The following is a 26,356-nucleotide window of genomic DNA, read 5'->3' on the forward strand; positions in this document are numbered from 1 at the left end:
TCGAATTATAGTGGTAGTCTGTTGGAATTCCGATGATCGATATCATCAAAATTGATCGCACGTATTACATGGTTTTGACGGGAATGTTGTACGTGTGATGGAGAACTACCATAGTTTCCATCGGAGTTCCGACGAAAATTGTTCCGACGAAATGTTCGTCGGATGTTCGACGAAATATCATGCATCAGACGCTTTAACGAAATTTCAACGATGAAAAACTCGTCGTCGTTTCATCAAACCTACGACACAAAACCATCAGAATTCCGACAATATTTTGTCAGAAAATGTGTCCAAATGTGTTAGTGTCACATCTCCTCAGAAATTCAAGGATGTCTCAAACACTAGAGAAGAAAGGAAGGAATGTGATTTTTTCTTTGTATGTTGTTTGGGAGTGAAACCTTCTATTATACAAATTTGTCTTACAACGTGATCAAGCAACATATCACTGAGGATATTTCGGATTTGTATTGGACTAAGGTTAACTCTTGTCTATTTTACACAAGCAACACTCAAGTCATCTTGGTTCAATTATACCTCGACGCTTGTGTCGTCTTGAAATATCAACATCCATGTAAGTTATACTCAGGTTGTTATGGTTCAATTATATTGTGATGCTTGTATCAACTTTCAACAAATCAAGGCTCAATGATGAAAAAAAAGAAAAGGAAGCACTGGCAATTTGATCAAAATAGATGGCAACATTAGTAACGAGAGTGCACTTCATGTAGTGGTCATATAAAGATTTGCATTAGATTGCATTATCATTTCCATTTTGATATCATGTTAAGCATTGCATTAGATTGCATTATAATTATTATTTAATAAATGTCCAAAGTCCTTGGATACCACATCATATCAAAATCACATAATCATATCATAATCAAGCATCATATCAAAATCAAGCATCATATCAAAATCTTAGAATCATATCGAAATCATAGAATCATATCGACATCAAAGTCACATATCGACATCAAAGTCTCATATCAAAATCAAGCATCATATCAAAATCAAGCATCATATCAAAATCACATAATCGTATTGAAATCAGAGAATCATATCAACATCAAAGTCTCATATTGAAATCAAGAATCATATTGAAGTCAAGCATCATATCAAAATCACAGAATCATATCGAAATCACAGAATCATATCGACATCAAAGAATCATATCGAAATCAAGAATCATATCGAAATCAAGTATCATATCGAAATCAAGTCTCATATCGAAATCAAAGAATCATATCGAAATCAAGCATCATATCAAAATCAAGAATCATATCGAAATCAAGTCTCATATTGAAATCAAAGTCTCATATCGAAATCAAGCAACATATCGACATCAAGCATCATATCAAATCAAGTATCATATCGCAATTAGTTGAATCAATCAGTCCAAGACGCATATCAAGCATCCTATCAACAATAAGTTTGACCCATATTGACAAGTTTGACCCATATTGAATCAGTTTGACCCATATCAAAAATGTTTGACCCATATCGATAAGTTTGACCCATATCGAATTAGTTTGACTCATATCAACAATGTTTGACCCATATCGACAAGTTTGACCCATATCGACGAAGTTTAACCCATATCGACCTGTTTAACCCATATCGACAATTAATTTGACTCATACCAACTATTGAACCATATCTACATGACTCATATCGACAATCAAGATCCATACCAACTTGACCTATATCGAATTTGACCCATATCGACATTTGACTCATATCGAACAACAACTCATACCGACCCTAGATTGACTTTTTGACATCTCGCATCTCAATAGACACAATTGACACATTCAACACATCGACAAGGTGCTAAACAATGGGTAGAAATAGGCCCTTGAGGATTTATATAGCCCATGCTGACGCATGAGACTGTGGTGCCTCGATGGACATGTGGGGCATGTACGCGCTATACACCTAGTCTCTTCATCATTTTTATCTATTCTTTTCAATAACATTTATTGGGAGATAAATATCCAAAAATTTCAAAAATCGTCGTGCATCACGACACTGCACTGAAAATCGTAATTTTTTCTCAATTTATCTCCCGAGGGGTCTTATCAACATCAATACCATATCAATTCCATTTTGAAATTAGTTCTATCATAAAATCTCATATCGAATCAATTCTTCATATCAACAATTTTGACGACACCACCATATCAAGAATTTTGGCGACATATCGAGCGTTTTTCTTTGAATCAACATGTTGTCACACGTCGCTTCAAAGAGGGGCAAAATGTAGACACCTAAAACTTGCCCAACTATATTCATTTAATCATCATTATTCGCCTATTATTTAGACTAAGGTTTAATTAATATCCCTACTCCTCCAATCAACCTATTAATCAAATTAAAGATTTGATTAAAATCTTTTTCTTCTAGCCTAACCTATTAATTAAACTAAGGTTTGATTAAGCACCCTTTAGCCACTTAATTGAATAAATCTTATTTATTTAATTAAAACCCCCCTTTTCCCTTTTAATTAAATTTATATTTGATTAAATCCTTTTGCATTTAAATAAATCATTATTTATTTGTGAATAGTCCCCCCAGTTGCAAAATCCTACAAATGCAAGTTGCACCCCCCTTGGCTAAAATAAATATTTTATTTTATCTAAAAATGCCTATTTCCCTCCACTTGCATTCTCCTACATTTTCTATTAGCATGATAATATTCTTCTAGAATCCCTCATTATCCTAATTAATCCAAAGCCTAACCAAAGTTAGTATTTATTCAAATTAAAAATACTACACATCTACCCAAACCCACATGTGACTCGCAATTCACTTCACATGTCCACATCACCTTTGACCAATCACACATGTGTGAGGATGCTCTTACCCATAGATCCACCCTACTCTTTCCCCTTTTGGCTCGTGTGTCATAAACTCTCTTCCACTAGCCCTTACACCTTTCCACAAGTGTCTCCACTTGTCACCTCTTGGACTTCCCAAGATTTGCTCACACATGTGTGAGCACATTTACCCTTGCACCCACTTCTCCTCATGACATGCATCACAAGGCCAAGCCTTCGAACCTGGGACCACATTCCCTTTCAATCTTAGCCCTTTATCAATCTTCAATCTTGATCGTTGGTTTTCAAGCCTCCAACTCTATAAATCGAGCCTCTATCCATCAATCAAGGAGAGACTTTTGATCATAGCCTTATAATGCCTTTTTGATTCGATCTATCCATCATCTTATGCATCAAACATATAGTCATTTTGTAGGTTATCAAGGAGCTCAATTTGTCATCCTCAAGCACTTAGATCATCTTAGTTGCATGCTAGTTTAGCTTTCACCATATTGATAGTATCACGCTAATCCCATTTTCATGCTAGCTTAATTCATATCCATTGTATATCAATTTCATAGAAATGTCCATGTTAGTTTAATTATCACACCTAAGCTTTCAATTTGGAATCAATCTTAGTCTCATATCTTGCATTTCATCTTTTCATATCATTTGATCATCTAGCTAGGATCTTAGTTGCATTCATTTTGATGTTGGCATATCCTTCAATCTTGATCTTTAGGTTGACATCTAAAAGATCAAGTGCTCTTCCAAGTGAGAGCCATCTTGAATCTTGAAGACCCTTGGAGATAGAGGAACATGAGATGTGCTTGGGGTTCTTGATTTTGAAGCTAACTTAGTTTAGTTTCTATTTTGATTTCTAACTCTAACATAATATTTCATGTGTGTGTTTGATGTTGTTTGATTCTCTTTTTCAAATTCCACACTTTTCAGCACACACCTCTCATTATATTAGCATTAGGAAGTGTTTTCACATACCTTGCTTCCTTTTAAAAATCACATATTTCTTACAAACTCTAAATGATCATCAATAGACACTACATTCCTTTTTTAGGGAAAGGGTGACCCCTCAACAAATTTTCCTTTATCTTGGGAAAATTTGGTAGTAGTCCTAGCCACATAGGGAGAATGGAGCTCCCCAAAAATATTAAACCCCACATCCATTTCTTTAACAAGGAGATCCTATTGGGGATACAATTGAGGAATAAAAATGGTGTGATAGTTTGTTTAGAAGACATGGTGAAAAGATACTTAGGCCTTAGTGTAAAGGCACCTCAACCCAATCAAGGAATACCTCCATTATAGATGTATCTAATGAACTTAAGATGAAGAAAGGAAGAAGGATGATCTTTATATCAGAGTTTATTTAATGGTGGAAAATACATTTAAAATGATCATAGAGGGTGGAGTATTTAATCAAAACTTAACTCACCTCGTACTAAGTAAATAACGAGTCCTCCCTCTTGTAGACATTTTGAAACTTTATGAGCTTCTCATCACCATTCAAGGTCTTTATACTCTCATTATATTTGCATTTTTTCTACTTCTTCACTTTCCTTCCATCAACTTTTAAGCTAGTATATACAAAAATGCATTCTTTAATCGCATTAAAATCAACACCTCTAACAAAAACCTTCTTTTCTTTCCAAGATATAGGAATTGGTGTCGAATTGGATTTCATCATCAAAATGCTACCTGCAACAAGTTAGTTTCACAAAATACAAAGGAAATGCTACAGAAAATCCAAACTCAACCAATGAAACTACATGAAATACATATACAATAAAAATACTATTATTACCTTCATGATTTATGTCTCATTGTATCCTAACTCCATTGTTCTTGGTTGCAGATGGTGTGCTCTCAGACAAGCACTGATAGCTTCCAAGATGACATATGAAGAATGGACTGATAACTAGTAGTTAACTGATACTATGATATGCAATGCTGAATGACTATGCTAAAATGATTATGCTAAATTATTATGCTTATTTGCTTCAAGATTAAAAACTCACGGATGCATAAGTTTTCACAAATGATTAGCTTTGAAAACTCACTTGAAGACTAACTCTCTCTAATCTCAAACTCCTGATCTTATAGATCTGCAGATTTGGATGGTTGTGAGAAAAGGTGAAGGTTGAGAGAAAGGGGGAAGGAGAAGACAAGTGTCACTCATCTCACCTTGACTAGGTTGCTGACTGAGGGAATCTAGGGATGGATAGAGAAGATTTAGGCATGAGAGGACAAGTGGACTCAAGTCCTTCCTAAGATGTAGGGATTTTGGAGAGAATATAGAAGAAGGTTATGAAATATGTGTACGTACACAATATTTCATTAAATTTGGAGGTTGAAGATAAGTGGCTAATAAATGTTTTATTTATTTTAATTTGTTGATTTAATTTAGCCACATGATGGATATGAGTTGGCAAAGGAAAGATGAAGTGGAGATGGAAGGTGAGTTGGAAATGAAATTAAATAATTTAGGAAATCATTTAATATTTGAGACTATAGGATAGGAGAATAATCATTAAATATTAGATATTTAAATGATTGGAGGAAATAATTAAATATTAGATATTTAATTAATTGAGTAGAAGGATAATTAAATAGTAGATATTTAATTAATTAGAGGAATAGGATAGATGAATTAATTAATAAAATATTCAATTAAATTAATTAATAGAAAGACACGAAATGAATTAAATAAATTAATCTTTTCAAATTAACTATTTAATAGAAGAATAAACATTAAATAAATATAAAAATCGCTCATAGCCAATTTTTATGTGTATACATTTTGCCCCTCTTTGAAATGATGTCAAGACAACATTGTTTCAAAGATTAAATCAAGTCTTGATAGTGTGCCTGATGGAGATTGAAAATCCTGATTGTGTGCCCCAGATATTGATTTTTGGATATTGATTTGATGATGATGCCCTCTCGAGAGATCGTTTGTGCATTAAAGGCATGTATGATCTCTCGATAGAAGAATAATGTTATATGAAAGATAGATGAGTGAATAGATTGCAGATTGATCAGATGAATTAGATTCATAAGTTTGATTGGATTGAGATCAAGTCTGGTTTCCAGAATGACACATCTCGTATAAGACAAAAGATGATCAATACATCTGGTTTCAGGAGAGATACATCCTGTATAAGACATGATAGATGATCAAAACGTCTGGTTTCAGGAAAGATACATCCTGTATAAGACATGATAGATGATCAAAACGTCTGGTTTCCGGAAAGATACATCCTGTATAAGACCTGATAGATGATAGTTGAATGAATGATGAAGATATTAAATTGAAGAATGATTGCATTGGATGATGATGATGGTGCAGGTGCAGGTGTCGCGGGTGATCCAGGTGTTAGACCCACAGGCTCGAGAGGCAGTCATGATTCTTGACTTGATTTGTATTGATGAGGCACTTGTATTATTGATCCGATATCATTGTATACTTGGACTTTTTTATTGTTTTATGATGATCTATATGCAGACATGGACTCTATACGATGATGATCTTTATTATGCATGTTACTCTATTTTATGATGATCTTTATTATGCATGTTACTCTATTTAATGATGATCTATATGCATTGATTATATGGATGATGTTATGATCTTTTCTCTTCATTATGATAATGCTTTATATGATGATGCAATGATAAATGTTTTTTTATTTTTTATTTTCATGACCTTGGATGCAAAATGATTACTAACTTAAATGATATAAATGCAATGATCTATATGGGAATGCAAATGAATCATTATGTAATATGCTATTCAAATATTTTTTATTTTTTATTTGTAATGCTTATAATGATTATGAATCTAAGTGAAAAGATGTAACTAAATGATCTTTAATGAAATGATAATGCAAATAATAATGATGATACACTTCATGATTAATGAAATGCACTTAATTGAATGCAAAACTAATGCAATGATTTAAATGCAACTAAATGAAATGGATGATGATTAAAATGATTCTAAAAATGAATGAACCTATAATGATCAAATGCAAATTATTTTTGTTTGTCCAAGTATACTCAATCTTTATTCATGACCGTTGATCTGTGAATGAAATGAAATGCTTATAATGCAACTAACATTGAATGCTTATAATGCAGATGAATAATGAGCTAATCTAAAATGATCTAACTAAAAATGATACTGACATTCTTCATATGTTATCTTGTAACAATGCTTGATTTCATCATTGAGCTTTAAAATGTTGTAAGAAAATACAAGCAACTTGACATAATGATCCAAGATGACCTGAGTATTTCTTACATGGATTTTGATATAGCAAGTTAATACAAGCAACTTGATATAATGAATCAAGTTGACCTGAGTATTTCTTGCAAAACAGACAAGGATTATCTCCTTTCATGCATGACTCGGAACGTCCCCCTTGATCTTTTGTCGATCATATCCTAAGACAAGTACATACCTTAATAAGAGATAAACCACAAACAACAATCAAAGAAAAATAATCATGCCCCATCATAGCTTCTCTAGTCATGGACATCCTTGAGTCACATAGAGTACATGATTAGCAATAAAATCAAGATATCAACATTGAATCTCGCATGTCATTCACATGTTCTCATGGTCATTAACTGATATAATCATCTTGATGAATGATCTTGGATAATCCTTTATTACTTGTTGGTTGATTTTTCATTTTCTGAGTTTCACGATTCAATTGTCATGAAATGCCTTGATCTTTGTTGGTTTGTTGCTCGTTATCTGTTTCAAAACCCTAGGTGTTTTTTATTTTTCTAAGTTTTCCGAATGTTTTTGGATTTTCAAAGATTCAAAAGATCACCTTAGTAAAAGGAATTAGGATTTTGCCCCCAGTGGAAACAAAACTTGATTATGGATGTATGAATTGATCAAGATCCAAACCATGGCGGGATACAAATAAAGCTTAATTGATTTTGATAAAATCTAAGACAATGACTATGATAAGTATGTCAAAAATTGATAATTGTTGGTAAGTTGTATACTAAATGGTTCAGAGAAACAGATGCAAAAGATGGAATGGATAAGCTAAGATAGATGGAAGTGATAGATGCGATAGGATGGAGTGGATAGGTGCGCAAAGCGATCTCATAGATGGAGGAACTCACTTTTTAGATAGCACCTGTTTACGAGGTTTTCACCATCTAAATTTATTGCATTTTTCCCTTTTCTTCTTTTCTTTATTTTATTTTATTTATTTTAACTGTTTTATGCTTTTTAGGGATTTTCTGGTTTTTTTTTATTTTTACTGATTTCTTCAGGACTTTATATGCTTTTTATTGATTTTTTTCCAGGACTTTATATGCTTTTTATTGTTTTTTTCCAAGACTTTATATCTCAAGCATATAATTTCTTGAGATGGATGGAATTGATAGGTTCATCAAACCAAATAACCTTTAGGAGTAGATAACTTGTATGCTCCTGAGCCATATGTTGCTACTATAACAAAAGGTCCTAGCCAATTTGGTTCAAATTTACCATTCTTTTCTCGATCTTGCTGATTCCTTGGATTCTCCCTTAGAACTATATCTCCAATTTGAAAAATGTGTGGCTTGACTCTGTGATTATAACTTCTTTCCATTCTCTGTTGATACACTTTCAAATGATCTGTTGCATTTTGGTGACGTTCCTAGATCAGATCAAGTTCTTGGAGTCTAGAGACTCTTTGTTCTTCCTCTGGTAAAAGACCTTTCAAGGTAACTCATAGAGAAGGTATCTCTACTTCTGCTGGTAATATGGCTTCTGATCCATAGACTAAGCAATATGGAGTTGCCCCTATTGGTGAGCGGATGTTGGTTTGGTATGCCCAAAGAGCAGGATTTAGCTGAATGTGTCAGTCTTTTCTAGCTTCATTGACTATTTTCTTCAAGATTTTCAAGATAGTTTTGTTTGATGCTTCAGGTTGACCATTTCCTTGTGGATAATACGGAGTAGAAAACCTATGTTGGATATGAAATTGCTCACATAGTTCCTTCACGTCTTGATTCTTAAATGGTCGTCCATTGTCAGTGATAATGGTCATAGGAACTCCATAGCGATAGATTATATAATTCAAGATGAATGATGATATTTGTTTTCCTGTCACTTTTGCCAGAGGTATTGCTTCAATCCATTTAGTGAAATATTCAGTAGCAGTTAGAATGAACATATGTCCATTAGAGGATGAAGGATTTACCTTTCTTACCAAATCAAGGCCCCATTGAGAAAATGGCCATGATCCGACCATAGGATACAATTCTTGTGCTGGTGCATGAATGAGATTCCCATGGATTTGACATTGTTTGCATTTTTTGGCATATGTGAATGAATCTCTCTCCATAGTAGGCCAATAGTAACCCATACGAAGAAGTTTCTTAGCTAGTGTTAATCCACTTGAGTGTGTGCCACAAATACTTGCGTGAAATTCATTAACAACTTTCTCATATTCTTCTTGTTCAAGACATCTAAATAAAGTACCATCTATACCTCGCCTATATAAGGTATCAACAATAATAGTATAATGGGATGATTGACGGATAAATTTTCTTCTTTGATTGTGGGATAGGTCAAGAGGAAGGATATTCTCTTTTAAGTATTGATAGGTTTGGCCGTATAAGGATTGTCTGATTCTTGATATTTGACAAATCATGTAGGTATGTTGGGATTGAATGGTAGGGGTTAAGATATCTTCCACGAGGAATTTGTAATGATGTCGATTCTACCGATTTTGCAAGAGAGATGCTATTGTAGCCATTGCATCTGCTGATTTATTCTCATTTATTGGGATTTGAGTAAATGATATTTCTACAAAGTGTTCTTTAAACTCTTCTACCAGCTGTTTATAGGGCATGAGCTTGTCATCCTTAGTTTGGTAATCATCATTTATTTGGTTGATGATAAGTTGTGAATCACCATAAACATCCAATTCCTTGATATTCCATTCAATAGCCATTTTGAGCCCAATAGTCAATGCTTCATATTCTGCAGTATTGTTTGTGCATGGAAACCGCAATCTATATGATTTTAGAATTGTATGTCCCCGAGGTGTGATTAATAAAATTCCTACACCTGATCTATATTATGTATAAGAACCATCAAAGTACAATTCCCAAAATTTTGTACTTACTGTTAGAATGTTTGCATCAGGAAATTCAATGTGCAATGGTATGTTGTTTTGTAAAGGAGCTTCAACTAATTGATAAGCAATGACCTATCCTTTGATAGCTTTTTGATCAACATACTCTATATCAAATTCACTCAGTATCATAACCCATTTGGCTAATCTGCCTGTCAAAGTTGACTTGTTCAACAAATACTTTAGTGGATCTATCTTTGCTATTAGCTTAACAAAATGAGTCAGCATATAATGTCATAGCTTCTGAGTTGCAAATACAACTGCTAGACATGTCTTCTCTATTGATGTATAATTCAGTTCATAGCCAACAAGTGTTCTACTGATGTAAAACACTGCTCTTTCTTTTTCTTCTTCATCATGTTGAGCCAGTAGAGTGCCTAATGATACATTTGTCGCCAAGATATAGAGCAACAATGGTTTCTCTTTGATTGGTGATACCAGTACTGGAGGATTCATGAGATATTCTTTGATTTGCATAAAAGCTTCTTCACATTTTTGATCCCATTTGAATGGAACATTCTTATGTAAAAGATGAGTGAGTGGATGGCATCTATCTGCTAATTGAGAGACAAATCTTCTGAATGGTTGCAATCTTCCTTGTAAAGATCGCAATTGACTTATGTTCCTAGGTGACTCCATCTCCATGATGGCTTTTACCTTTTCAGGATCTACTTCAATTCCACAGGTTGATATAATGTACCCAAGAAGTTTTCCAGAGGTTACTCCAATTGTACATTTCTTTGGATTTAATCTCAATTGATATCTTTCCAGCCTATCAAAGATCTTTCTTAAGATGTTCAAATGTTCTTGTCTTGTATGAGATTTTGCAAGTATATCATCTACATAATCTTCCATAAATGCATGCATCATATCATGGAAAATTATCGTCATGGGCCTTTGATAATTTGCTCTTGCATTCTTAAGCCCAAATGGCATAATATTCCAGCAATAAGTACCCCATGCACATGTGAATGTTGTCTTTTCTTGATCTTCAGGGGCGATTCTTATTTGATTGTATCCTGAGAAGCCATCCATTAATGAAAGCATCTCATGCCCTGCTGATAAGTCCACAATTATATCAATGTTTGGTAGTGGGAAATCATCTTTGGGACATGCTTTGTTTAAATCTCTAAAATCAGTGCAATCTCTTATGCTTTTATCTAGCTTTGACACTGGTACAATGCTTGAAACCCATTCTGGATAGGCAACAGGTCTTATGAAACCCACCTCTGATAGTTTCTTTAGCTCAGCTTTTACAAGAAGAGCAATGTGTGGATGCATCTTCCTTAGCTTTTGCTTAACTGGTTTTTCTTTTAAATCCACATTGAGATGATGCATTATGAGATCTGGATTAAGTCCAGGCATGTCAGCATAGGACCAATCAAAATTTATTTGTCTTTGTCTAAAGAATCCCATGTATTCTTTCCTCTCTTTATCTGATAATGAGGCAGCAGAATGAAGTATCTTGGGATCCTTTGATGTTCCAATGTTTATTGCTTCTGTTTGTTCTATTAGAATAACAAATCTCTCCTGAAAATATGCCTGGAGGATGTAAAAAATTCCATCTTTTGGTGCCTCCAAGAGGTTTTCACCGTCAGATACATCCTTTATTTTCCCTTTTGATTGATCTAGTGTTGCCATGAAATGGTTTTTGACAGTAGGTCTCTTTCCTTGTTTTATTTCAATTTTGCGACTGGAAAGTTTGGCAATCTCTTGACTGCAAGAAATGTTACTTCATTCCACAATGGAAGATATCTTAGTTGTTATGGGTTCGACAACATTAAGATACACAACTAAGTCATGATCATTGGAAAAGACATCTAATTCAGGGTTTTCTAGATTATCCCAATCAATTAATTCAAGATGAAGAAGGGGTAAGTCATAATCATTGTCATCGTTAGATGCTTCAAAATTCATGACATAATGGTCATAATTTGGAGTAGAGTAGGTAATGTCATAGATAGAATAGTCTTGGGGATTATCTCTCCCAAGTATTCTCCAATTAGTTCTAACAAAATTAGTATTAGCATTTTGTGATTCACACTCAAATGGATCTTCATCTGACGTTTGTCCCTTAAACGAATGGATTATATCAACACACACGTCTTTAGTATTGCAAGCTCCTTCTTGATTATTTTCAATAAATTCATTGGCATTTTGAAGTTGACATACTGGTGCACATGATATAGAGAATTCTTTTGCTATCTTTTGTCTTCTTTCAAACTTAGCTTCTTCTGGACTAATAGTCAATTCTACTTGACTATCTCTTAGTTCTTCTATGGTTCTGCCATACCTTGGTACATCTTGCTCTTTATTTGATAAAAATCTTATATTTCCAGATGCTTGATCTATATGTGTTTTTGCTTCTTATGGCATTATTTCTTTGTCTTTGTCATCCTCTTTCTTTTATTGTCTTGTATATGCTTCTTTTCTCTGGATTCTGAGTTCTTCTTGTCTTCTTTCTAACTCCATCTTTTGTTTTGTAATAAACAAGTCTTCCTTTGTGATGGTTGCTTGCTCTTCATTTCTTTCTTCACTTGATATACTAGATGAGACATCTAGACCCCATTCATATTCATTTGAATTTGTCTCTGAACCATTATCTAGGGCTATACCACTATACCACACAGGAATGTTGTATGGTACAAAAAGTTGTCTGATTTCTGCCATCTTGATTTTCACTGTTTCAGGAATATCTTGTTCAGATTTTGCACTTGCTCGTATTCCTTGAAATTGTTGACACGATTCTTCTTTTCTTTTGATTGTAATACCTTCTTCTTGTTTCTCAGGTTCTTCTTGTTTCTGCTTATTGGCTACTATTTATGCTGCTTGATGTAGCTTTTCTTGCCATTGTTCTTCTTTAGAGACTGATTTCTTTCTCCACTTTGGTTGTTTATGATTATGTTGCTTTTGATTTGTCTTTAGATATCCAAGCCCTGATTTATCTTCTTTAGATTGTGAGTGGGGACAAATAGGTTCTGAAATACCTTTATGTCACTTACCAATTGGTCCCTTTCCTTCATATCCCATTTTTTGCATGATTTTATAACCATTGCCATATTGTTCTATGGGAATATTGACTTCTGCAGTTGTTGCTATAGTTTCATTTTCATCTTTTTACAACCAACCAAGAATGTCCTTGTCTTTGGTTTCTTCTTCAAGGGTTCCAGCTCTAACAAATGCTCCATTAAACATATCTTTTGATTTCTATAAGGTCTTTGATTGGATATTTGTAGGCTTTCCATATGACTTAGGTGAAAGTGGAAAATTATGCAAAGAATATTTTCCCATTTCTTCATCATTCAATTTGAGCTTTTTCTCAAAGGTTTCCCATAACTTTTCTTGAATTTCTTTGGTAGGATATACTGACTCTCTGTTATGTGGAACTCTTGTATCTTGTGTTGGCTTCATATTGTTGCAATATTGGCTAGAGTCTGCAATTATAGTGACCTCTTGTCCTTCATGAGGAAATTTTACACATTGATGATATGTACAGAAGGAACTGCTTGCATGGTGTGAATCCATGGTCTTTCAAGAAGAATGTTGTAAGAGAGGCTCAAATCTAAAACCTGACATAATGTATTCCTTTCCACAGGTCCTATTTTGATTGGAAACACCACAGTTCCTTTAGAAGAACTTATTTTTAGGTTTGTCATTGTTGTCATTGTTGTTGTTGTTGTTGTAAGAATTATTGTAAAGTTTTAGCTCTCCTTTCTTTACCATCGCATCTTCTATTTTCAGACCATTCTCAATCATCTTGGCGAAGGAGGGAGGACATTGCATTTTTAGTCGGTAACTCATTTCACTGATAAGATTATCAATGAATATGTACGACTTTTCTTGATCAGGTACATCCCTTGGATACCTATTAAACATCTATTTCCATCGCTGCAAGAAGATCATAAAAGATTCACCATTCTTTTGTTTAACATTGCATAAATCCAACATTCTTATCTCATTCCTTACATCGTAGGAATACTGTGAAATAAATCTATTCACGAGTTCTTCAAAAGATTTGATTCCGGATGGTAATCTTGAAAACTATTCCATTGATTTCCCATTTAAAATCCTAGGGAAAAGACGCATCAAGTAAGTTTCGTTGTGCGCAAATTCCATACTCATAGTACAAAACTCCCTAATGTGATCCTGAGGATCAAATTTTCCATCGTATTTGTCATATTTAGGGATCTTGCAATGCTGTGGAAATGATGCCATATTCAATTTTTTATCAAAAGGATATGGGCAGATATCTTCTAATGAATACTTCTTGGAGCTTGTTCCCTTTTGCATATCTTGCATCTGTTGTTGTAGAGTTTGCATTTGTTGAGTGAGGTTTAACAACAGATTATCCATATAGTTTCTCCTTGTTTCTTCGTAAGTTCTTTTATCACTATGCTATTTTCTTGTGTCATCCCATTCTTTTGTTGTCTCTTCATAACTTTCTTTGTTCACATCTTTGTTATTTGGAGAATATGTGTTTTGGGTGTTACTTGCCTCCGCATCTTGTTTCAAGCTTTCTATGTTAAAGTCTTGTGGTAATTTAGCTCTTGATTTGCCAACATCAAAAGATATTTCTCTTATTGTTTTGCCAATAATTTTTCCATTAGTCTATCAAATTTGAAATCTTTCTCAAGGTCTCTAATGGTGCTATTGATTGCTTCTTCGTCAACAACTGTATACCCAAAAGTTTGGAATATCGGATTATCTTCTTCCTCCATTTGTTTTTGTTGTTTTCTAAGTTGTTCGTATTGAGCTCTAGTCCAAATTGGCATGTGATTGTTTCAAAAAAATTTAAGTTTTCAAAGGACAAGTCAATAGGTGATTATTGGTTTAGGAAGATATGCTTTGTTGATTTTACCACTATTGTGTGTTCGCTGTGATAAAGCGTCTCTTTGTTGAAAAGCACATCCTTGCAAAATTTCTTCGTCAAACTTTGTTCCGCAGCCACGTAAGTAGTGACGAAAACGGTGTAGGAATGTCCTATGTTTTAATAAGATCTTGCGATTGATATACAAGAATCTTATTCTTTTCTGGGTAGCTTTATAACTGGGTTTTCTTTTCTTAAGGCGATACTTAAAAGTCATATAAGCATCTGATAGTTCACAAGTTTGTTTGATTCCAATGTTGGTGCAAATCTGATTTTGATATGACCTAGGTTCAAAATAGGAAAGACATATCCAAGATAATGAACATAAGATGAATTGATCAAGCTTCGTGATAGAGGATTTGATATATCCTGATGAGAGACTTGACAATTATGTTGATTTTTTTGCACTTAAAATGTTTGAATCAAGATCTTGTTGAATGCTTATGCTTATGGAAACTTTTCAAAAATAGCCTATTGGATTAGTGACCCAGCTGTTGAACTAGTTTGAAAATGTGTGATAGTTTAAAGACAAATCTACTCAAGAAGTGTTTTGATACTGATGTTGAAATTTTGGTTTGATATACTTTTTAGATGTGGAAAAAGCTTTTGTGCTAACTCTTGTGGTAAAGAGCATTAACTTATGGGATAAAAGCATTGTTTTGCTGTTTGAAAGAGCTATTTTGATTATGTTTCAAGGATTCTTCTCAAATCCTTCAACAAGTTGTTGGATTTTCGCTCATCTTTTTAGATGATGATTTTCTCAAATTTTTGACCATTTTGAACATGTCATAGACATAGAAGACACAATATTTTTGAAAAACAAAATGCATAAGCAAGTACAAATCCTATGGCAAGCTAAGACAATAATTATTGAATCTCACATGGGGTTTCCCCCGAGGCTACGCTATTCAAAGCAGATATTTAGATGCTTGACCCCACTAGCTCCACCCTCGGCACTCAGTTCTCTAGGGCAGCCAAGCACCAGTTTCCATGAAAACTCCCCATGGCAAACTTTATATCTCTACTAAGAACCGTATGTGTGTGAGCCGCTTCAGAGGTCTGACGTCCTGCACCAACAACTAGAAGGATTTTGGCAACTAGTACAAGTGGTTTTTAGTAAAGGCTTCCGGTCATGTGGCCATACATGCGACACTTTCAGCTCTGTAAATATAGAAGGTTCCCAACCTATAGGGGTTACGCTCCATAGGGTTTATGGGGAAACATAGTGTCGGTATGAACTTATCAGCACATGTTGCTTATGACTTTCATCACAAACATGATTTATTTAGAGTGGGTTGGAAGGACTCGGTATTAGCCAATTTCCACTTTGGGTTGTTCCCCTCTCATTGGCCCCCTCAAGGAAGCTCGGGAAGGCAGGCCCTCTAAAGGTTATACATAAAAGGAAGTAGGTCTGGTTTTCTAATCATTGTATAATGGTGAGAACATACTTACCTACTACTTCATCAAGCATGGAAAACACAAGTCCATTTTAGCTTTTGTAACATCTATGTGCAACTATTTTAAAGAAGTCACTCAAAAATGCAAGTTGAATGCTATTAATTTATCCCCCTTAGTTAAGCTAAATGAGCATGCCATGATGTGTTACTTTCCAAATTATAACTCTTAATAAACTAGGTGAGGAAATGCATGAAATTTGTTTAAAAATAACCCTGCACATGCATGTCAGTAGTTTGAAAATTTTAAGTTCTTGGACATTCGAACCTGCAAGAAAATTCAGTCAGTTGCAAACAAAAGCACTATCCTAACAAATGCATTGTCTTTCACCTCAAAAGCGTACCTAAAGGACAAAAATACTAACCTGAAACACAAAAATGCTGCTCTGCAGACTAATAAGCGAGAATCCTCTAACAAAAGCATTAACCAAACTAACAAATGCGCGAACCTGAAGGACAAAAGCGTTGTTCTAAAGATTAAATGTGTTGATTTACAGACAAAAGCGCTAACCTAAATGACACATGTGCTAACCTGAAGGACAAAAGCGCTAACCTATCAAATAAAGGCTCTGTCAGAATTCACACATGCGTGAATTTGTATTACAAATGCATTAAATTTGCTTTTTGCGAGAATTAGATAGGATATTAGAAAGAATATGCGAGGCTCTAGGCCCCACAGTGGGCGCCAAAATGGTGTCGACTTGAATTTCATTATCAAAATACTACCCGCAACAAGTTAGTTTCACAAAATACAAAGGAAATGCTACATGAAATCCAAACTCAACCAATGAAACTACATGAAATACATATACAATAAAAATACTATTATTACCTTCATGATTTATGTCTCATTGTGTCTTAACTCCACTGTTCCTGGTTGCAGATGGTGTGCTCTCAGACAAGCATTGATAGCTTCCAAGATGGCATATGAAGAATGGACTGATAACTAGTAGTTAACTGATAATATGATATGCAATGCTAAATGACTATGCTAAAATGATTATGCTAAATGATTGTGCTTATTTGCTTCAAGATTAAAAACTCACGTATGCATAAGTTTTCACAAATGATTAGATTTGAAAACTCACTTGAAGACTAACTCTCTCTCATCTCAAACTCCTGATCTTATAGACTTTGAGAGGATAAGATGATGTGGCCTGGATCAATGGTCATGATCAGATTTGTAGATTTGGATGGCTGTGAGCAAAGGTGAAGGTTGAGAGAAAGGGGGAAGGAGAAGACAAGTGTCACTCATCTCACCTTGACTGGGTTGCTAACTGAGGGAATATAGGGATGGTTAGAGAAGATTTAGGCATGAGAGGACAAGTGGACTCAAGTCCTTCCTAAGATGTAGGGATGTTGGAGAGAATATAGAAGAAGGTTATGAAATATGTGTACATACACAATATTTCATTAAATTTGGAGGTTGAAGATAAGTGGCTTATAAATATTTTATTTATTTTAATTTGTTGAATTAATTTAGCCACATGATGGATGAGTTGGCAAAGGAAAGATGAAGTGAAGATGGAAGGTGAGTTGGAAATGAAATTAAATAATTTAGGAAATCATTTAATATTTGAGACTATAGGATAGGAGAACAATCATTAAATAATAGGTATTTAAGTGATTGGAGGAAATAATTAAATATTAGATATTTAATTAATTGAGTAGAAGGATAATTAAATATTCGATATTTAATTAATTAGAGGAATAGGATAGATGAATTAATTAATAAAATATTTCAATTAAATTAATTAATAGAAAGACACGAAATGAATTAAATAAATTAATCTTTTCAAATTAACTATTTAATAGAAGAATAAACATTAAAATATTTATTTAATCGCTCATTGCCAATTTCTATGTGTATACAAGAATTTTCTTAGAGAACTTGATTAAAACCACACAAAGCCTTCGATGTAGAGAAATATTGCCTCCTTTGCTTATTTTCCATAAAATATTATTATTGTGAATCTCACATAGGATAAAGGTGTTGGAGAATGCCAATATCTAAAAGAACAAATGAACATTCCACTAGTGAACAAAAAATACACAATAGGATATCTATCATATAATATGAAGAGTCTGTAAATACAATGGTTATCGTTACATATATAGACAAGGTAGAGGAGGTATAAAGGTAAGATTGAATGATTGACTACACGTCTTAATGTGCAACACTTGTATGCTCAAATGAAAAATGTGTGAGCCTGCGTAAGGTACACATGAACTAGGTGTCTCAAAAGGTGAGTACATATGTGTCAACTAAATGAAGCGAGACAAAAATAGAAAAAATTCCTAAATAGAGACTTAACTAGTGTGAATAGGAATTCTCCTAAGTAGGCTAAACTCTAGCTAGCTAGATAATGTCTCTATTTATACCAACATCCCCCCTAAGTGTAACTTAGGGAGTAATGTAAGCAAATATAATGAGTCCATACTACTAGGAAATTTTAGATAGTCATGTACAAGTTTATCATAAATTGAGTAAAGAAGATTTTTTTTGAGGAAACAAAAACCCCTCTCCAAAAGAGAAATGATACAATGAAATGCACAAATAAAGAAGATAGAATAATGGCTCATGATGACCCTAAGGACTACTTATATCACAATGTACAATTAATGTTCCAACTATAGGAGATAAAATAGAGAAGGTCTATATGAATCCCCCATAGGACGGAAAGGAAAAAAACTCTATGTAAGTAAATGCTCCCTCCCAAGATTGAGACGAGAAGAGAGACCATGAAAAATTTACTCAAAATGGCATTTATAGTGATGGTAGATGCTCAACACTAGATTTTGAAGATGATCCATGATCTTCAGACAATAATTTTCCCCCGAGGAAGAAACAACACCACAAATGTGTATAGAATTACTTTCCTTTTTAAATAGGAACATGTAGAAAGTAATATGAATGCTTATGAATTATTCACATGATCCAAATATTTAGATGGTTCCCTTGATGTCTTCTAATGATAATCAAAGATCTCAAATAGAATTTATTTAATTGTGACAAATATTGAAATGATGGCTCAGGTAACATAGATGTTTCAAGTCCAAGAATCATGTATGAATGGTGATAATTAGATCAATGAGAATTTGATACTATTATAGATGAAATAAAAATAGATGACAAATAAGTTTAGTATTTAAACTCATAAATATCTACATAAATTTTTGCTATAGAAGCTAATGTAGGTGTGGCAAGAGCAAGATCCAAAGATGCAGTGACGACAATGTTGATGTGACTATCATCAAATAAAAGGTGCATGCCCTAAATAATATCTTCCAAATATATAATGCTAAATTGTACATACATAGATGACAAGTTTGGTAGAAATGCACCCCAATGTGGCGGATCTAAAAAAATGATGTCAATGTCTTGGTCCATAGAATCATTGGAAGCCATGGAGATATCAACTTTGGATTTAGATGTAGAAATAGGTGACGTGGGAGATGATATCTAAATTCAAACTAGGGGAGTATATTGTTTATCCCTAATTGATGGTGATGTCTTGTGAGATGATGTTTTTACATGTGATATTATGATCAAACCTAATACAATATCATCAATTTGGTGATGAACACAATCTTCTACTTCATGCCTTTTCTTTCCATGATATTTACATTTGATTTTCCATTTAGTAGGAGGGTTATGAATAATATTTAAATGGAATGGATTTAGTGTGAGAGTCCTCTCCCTCAAAAACTAAAAATAAATAAAAAATGATTTCGTACTTTGTTTTTAGTGCATGTACGATTTCCACTAGGTTGATTTAATGACTTATGTTTATAGATTTTTAAAATAAGGTATATCTTGATAGTTCAATTTGGAGATACTATCAAGAATATCTAATAGGTCCATTGCATAGAGCTAAGAAAAAAGACAATTTCAAAAAATAAGACTCAAAAAGGAATTGTATATACTCGAATGAACCCTTGAAAGTTCCAAAATGGAAATGGAATGGAGTAACCTTTGAGAATATCACTTTTCATACTAGGGTTCCCTTATAGACTCCATCAAAGTTTAATTTATCCAAACCAATAGAGGAAGGGCACCAATTCATGCTTTTTTAAGAATCTTCTTATGGAAATCGATATCACGAGGGTCTTTATTGAATCCATAATCTCTAATAATTTTGAATTCATAAACTGAAGGTAATGTAGATAGTTTCCTAGTTTTGGCATAATTGGCATTCTCTACAAGAGATCTAGAAATAAAATTCAAAACACCATCACACTCTAAGAGAAACCCATAAAAAATTAACCATTTATTTAGTTCTAAATTAATCACACAAGATGGGGGATACCTGAGAGCATATTTATTTGAGAACCATATATATCATAAGGGATATGGGGTCCATTGGTAGTGAAAATCATTTAATTATTATATTTTTGGAGTGTATAGTTGATAAGGTCAAACTTATCACCCATGTTGGTGTAGTTAATTTTTGGGAGTAATGATACACATAAGAGAGTATTTATATAGCTACAATTACTCTATGAAATCTTGTAAGAGTATCTCTTAATTTTTAGGAATTATATGACAAACTAGGCACCCAAACTTAGTGGAATTGGACTAGTCAATTATGAGAAATTTGTACGAGTTGCAAGAATCATTTAAGAAGCTAATTTTAGCATGTAGATGGGCCTCAAACTATGGTGTTGAAATTTTCATAAGTATGCACACCAATTTTTGAATTGCAAATTTATTCTTGTATATTGCAAGTGTTTTAGGTGGTAAAGGAAAAAGAGTGATGTTAGAGGTTACACAAGTAATTGGATGTTATTAGTTTGGATCCAGGAAGTGATTGTATTGTACATTCTTGTTTCAAGATATTATAGACCTAACCTATTTTTTGGTGGATTTTTTCACCTACAAGAATTTATCTTTGTGCAAATACTATGTCGTGTAAACATTTTATGCTTGTTGATTTCTTTGTTGTCGTTAATTTATATTTCTTTTAAATCTTCATTGATATAATACAAGTTAAAATTTTAGATTAACAACATATTTTCCGATTTCAATAATGTAGATATTGACCTTCATTTCTTAAAGTTGACTCATAATGGTTAGTAAAATGGAGCAAGGAATTCAAAATTTGAATATTTGGATTTTGGGTTCATTTCTACATGCTTTATGATTGAACTAGGTCAATCCCAAGTAGTGTGTAAATGAACCATGAGACTAAAATGGTGATTTTGAGGCATGGATATGAATGTAGGGTATATGTGTAAACAAGGATAAAATGAATACATATAAGGATTGAATGATTGATTGCAAGTTTTTAATGATATCCACAAGACCAATGACCTATTTTATCCAAGAGTTGAATTGAACAACAATATACAAAAGTCTAACCATCAAACCACAACACCTAATTCTGACTATCCCCTATGTTTTTGTTGATCATAGATCTTTCGCTATGAATTTTGATCAAGTAATTTATTATTTTTGGTATCCATTCATCCTTGAACATGGTTGCAAAAGACTCCACTTTTAGAATATTTACATCTTATTTATATGTCCTCATATGTCACATACTCCATGACATATTTTCACTATGTTTTCGGTGATCTTGATGTGCAAGACAAACCTTATCAATTCATTCCTCTTTGGGTGTTTTATACCTCCCTATTTAACACCCAAGATGGTGTGAATTAGTTCTTAGTGTAGATGTATAAATCTGACCATCTAATTAAATAAATATTTAATATTTATTTAATCCATTAAATCAATTCCTCTATTAATTAAATTATATTTAATTAATTTCCCCTCCACATTCTTCTATTAATTAAATAAATTATTCAATTTATTTAAATTAATTCATCTAGCCACATCCTACCTTTAATTGAATAAATCACCTTTATTTAATTAAATTTCCCTTTCCATTTAATTAAATTTACATTTAATTAAAATATCTCTCTCATTTAAATAAATCAATCTTATTTAAATATCCTCCAATACAAGTTGTAATCCACATTTGTGAAATAAATCACTTTATTTCAAAATTAAAATAAAAAATATTCTTCCACTTGCATGACTAATTATCTTTTAGATTCTTCTAGATTCTTCTAATCACCCTAATTAGCATAATCCATCTCTTAAACATTTGCACATTCCTTAAGAGAAGTCACTTCTCAAAAATCCCTCAAAAGTCTTTGAAATGCATTAAAGGCTTTATGTCCTCAAAAAGTTAACCCTCAAAGTCTTCCTAACCATTAATGGTTAATCCAACCTCAACCCATGGTTAGAGACTTCCTCTCTAACTTAACCCTCATCTAACCCAGGGGTCTCATCAATCACTCATTGCTTTGACCCTAGTTATCCTATTAACCCTTGCACAAGAGTTTACTCTTTGGGTAAAAGCTTTATCCACTAGTTAACCCTAACCTAACCCTAACCACACCCTCCTAGGGTGACCCTCATGTCTTCTCAGACATTTAATGCCTCTTGCATCCCCTCTCAAGCCACCTTTTGTTGACAATTGTCACCATTTCTTTGGTGAAAATTGTAAACATGGATTGAATAGCTTTCAATCCTAGCCCTTGTTAAGATTATTGAATCTTAACCATTCATTTCCCTATTTCATCTATAAATAGGACTCATTTCCTTCATTATCAAAATCCAAGTCTTCATGCATCTGCACTATAGTCTAATTCTATCAAACACTTTGTCTCTCTTTTGTTATCATAACATCTTTAATCATTTAGGAACATATAGTATATCATTTTAAATCACGAATCATGTTAGTATAGTTTGTTAATATCTTTATCATAGCTTAGTATCATATCTTAATCTTAATCATCATATAGATCTTAGATGCATTCTTGCACATAGATCATTTTTATCACTCATTCTTGGAGTTGTCATTCCTAAGTCAGTTGCTCAATGATCTGAGAGAAAACATTGAATTGAGGGATCCTATGAGATAGAGAACAATGAGACACATCTTGGGAGTTAATTTGTTTAAATTAGTTTAAGCTTAGTTAGTCTTTGTACTCAAAAGTTTCATTGGTATGTTAGCTTTTGATCTTAATTTTCATATTTTGATTACACTAATCCTGGCATACACTTAGCAATGCTATTAGCATTTTAACTTTTTATTTTTTATGCACTTTTGTATTTTGTTTTTACTTATGGTCACATGAAAGATTGAATGACTTGAAATAATAGTTTTTTTTACTTGAGTTATTTCGTCCACACGATTGCATTGACATAAAATGGAATGGAAATGGATCCAACTATAGTCCACTCTATTGGACGGTCTATTTTTAGGTCTATATAAGGCTTTTAGTATATGAGACTATCTCGTATTCTCAATATGCAAGAGGTGCCTAATCATATTTCAAATATGATGCATACATACCCTACCCCTTACAAGATTTCAATTTGTGACCTCTCTTTCAAGAATACAAATTCTCCACCATTGATCCAACTCAAATATACATTTACCAATATCCACCAAAATATTCACAAAACTAAATAAAAAATAATAACATAAACATTCCATCTGCATAACAAAAGATTTAAAAAAATACTATGTAAACAATGCCCCTCCCCTAGAAGTTCACACACTCCCAAATAAGAGCAACGAATTAATGAAATAGGTGCCCGACCTGTTATTACTTCCTTAAGCAAAGGCAACAATCCTTCCCTTAACACCAACACTGAAATTTGACATAAAATACGGCGGAAAAATGAGTAATTGAGAAAAACATATACGAAACAGTCGGGGCGACCTGAAGAAGAGCACACAATCATGGTGAAGGTTATAACTTTTGCAGCGATGACAGTTGGCGCCTTCATTTTCTGGCAGACCATGGATAAAGCCCATGTCTGGATGGCTCTCCACCAGGACGAAAAGGTTTTTCTCAGTTCATCTCACTTTTACTCTCAGAATCCAACCATTACTCGACTTACTTGATTCATTGCTAAACTATAAGATTTCACTTAACCTAAACCTAATATTCTCCTGGATGATTTTATATTTTCTCTTCACGCGAAATCCTGTTGCTTACCTTAGGGTTAAGCGGATTACAACATTATGTTAGGCCCACTAACATGTGAATGATCTAGATTGATAAGCGATGCGGGTTGAATTGAGATCCAGGTTCGTTCATTGTCTTATATCTAATTAACAAACTCTATTACAATATTTGTTTTCACAAGGAAGGAGATAGAGGCGCATTTTTATGGAATGAAACCTCACAGTATCTTGTAACTTAAAAAGCTTATTTATTTAACAACCAAAGTGAATGGATCCATAAGGCCATGGTCGCGTTGGACAGCGGAGAGAGTGCCACTATGATGATTCCCGTACAATCCTATCCTATCTGGTCTAGCAGGGAAAATCCTATGCTCATACATGTGAACTGTGAAAGCCGCACGCTTATCATGTTACCTGTGTTAAGTAGGCAACACCAATATGGAGTCTAGACCATAGAGAAGACCTTGGCAAATTTGGAATAATGTGGACTCGTTGAGGATGGTTTCTAGGTGTAATTGGTGACCTAAGCTTGTGATTCATATACTAATTAAGGTTTAGATTACAGCGAAGTCGCTCTTATATTATTACCAAAGATGTGAGATCCTACTGATTGCTGTAAGTAAAACAATTAATAATTTCTGTTTGTTTGTTCAGTTATCCCTTAGAGATTGAGTTGTGTCAGGCTTCAGACACAGACTAAAATACTACAATTTTCACATATGACTAGTTTCTCTCCGTCAAGTTAACCATAGACTTTATGTTTTATTTTTATAGCATCCTCGGTTTTTTATGTTCGTTTTTAGGTTCTTGTTGTGGTTTTACCTTATAGTGGATATTAAATTTGGGAATTAATTGCAAACTTTTGTTTTATCACGATTCCATAATGTTTTGAATATTCAGAATCATGGGTGGTCGTTTGTGTAGAAAAATGAAAAAAATTCATAGAAGTGGAGAAGATTCAGAATCATGGGTTGGGAAGTTGATTTTAATGCGGCACATTAGAGAGAGGAAGAGAAGTTACCAGGAGACTACTGTAATTCAAGATGTGGTTGCAGCAGACTTTTGTAACATGGTCACAACAAATCATTCTTGATGGAATTCAGCAAACACATTCTCTTCTTGTTGAAACGGTTGATTACTCAGCAAACATCAGCAGATTTCCTGTGGTGTCTCTTGGTGTTGCATATATCTCCAGAAAACATCCATAAAAAGCTGGTAATTTCCTGAGTTACTGGTGAGGTACAGGTACATTACAACAATGACTTTTTAGGGTTGGGGATACATCTATATTATAGCCTAAAAACAGGAATTAAATTCAGATAACCACATAAAATGCATAGAATAAACAAAACAACCATAAAATTTATTTGTTATAATATATCTCAACAGTCAATGTCAAGGTTACGTAATCCATCTTTCTCATTGCTTTGTAGAAAACATGCTATACTAAGCAAAGCTGTTCTTCTAGTCTGTTCCCTTAAGGATAATTCCCCCCATTTGGTTGCAGATGATTTGTTTTTCAATACAAGGAAAAGTGTTTTTATATGAATTCTTATTTCAAATATCTGCATTAGGTAGTTCTTCTGTGAGTGAAGTTGCAGGTTGGTAGGATGTGGGATTCTCTAACACCTTTCAAGAAAATTGAATGATATATGGTTAATTTTTTCTCAGCCTCAAATAAAGTAATTAACTTCCATTTTCCTTTATTCTTCACAACTACAAGCAATAAAGGTTCAGTTGACGCAGAGGTCAATTATATTCCATTACCTGCAGTCATTTAATTACCTCACATAAGTTACTGCTCCTCTATAGGCTTTTTTTTAAACAATCAAGGAGTTCATACATGAAGACATTGTGGAAAATACTGTGAGATTTTTTAAATTGAAATTTGAGATTACATTCCATTATCCATCATTATAAACAGAAATAATCATTGGATTAGATTGCAAAACTAGTTATTTATAAAGAGGGGGAAAGGCAGAGCAGAAACCAAGAGCCCTAAGAGACATTCCTGGAAAGTAATAATGAGGTACCTCGACAATAAAACTGAGCCGTGGAA

At 33.5% G+C, this 26,356-nt stretch overlaps 1 protein-coding gene across 1 annotated transcript in view; it reads left to right on the forward strand.

The window, feature by feature from the left end:
• Nucleotides 1-23,912: 23,912 nt before the first annotated feature.
• Nucleotides 23,913-26,356, forward strand: part of LOC131030448 (uncharacterized) — a 31,296-nt gene continuing 28,852 nt past the window's right edge. The window contains exon 1 of the mRNA XM_057961281.2: nucleotides 23,913-24,174. Coding sequence (XP_057817264.1) covers nucleotides 24,070-24,174 — 105 coding nt within the window. The 5' untranslated portion in view covers nucleotides 23,913-24,069. The remainder of the gene's footprint in view (nucleotides 24,175-26,356) is intronic.

The sequence above is a fragment of the Cryptomeria japonica genome, chromosome 7, assembly GCF_030272615.1.
Source record: "Cryptomeria japonica chromosome 7, Sugi_1.0, whole genome shotgun sequence".
Classification (NCBI taxonomy): domain Eukaryota; kingdom Viridiplantae; phylum Streptophyta; class Pinopsida; order Cupressales; family Cupressaceae; genus Cryptomeria; species Cryptomeria japonica.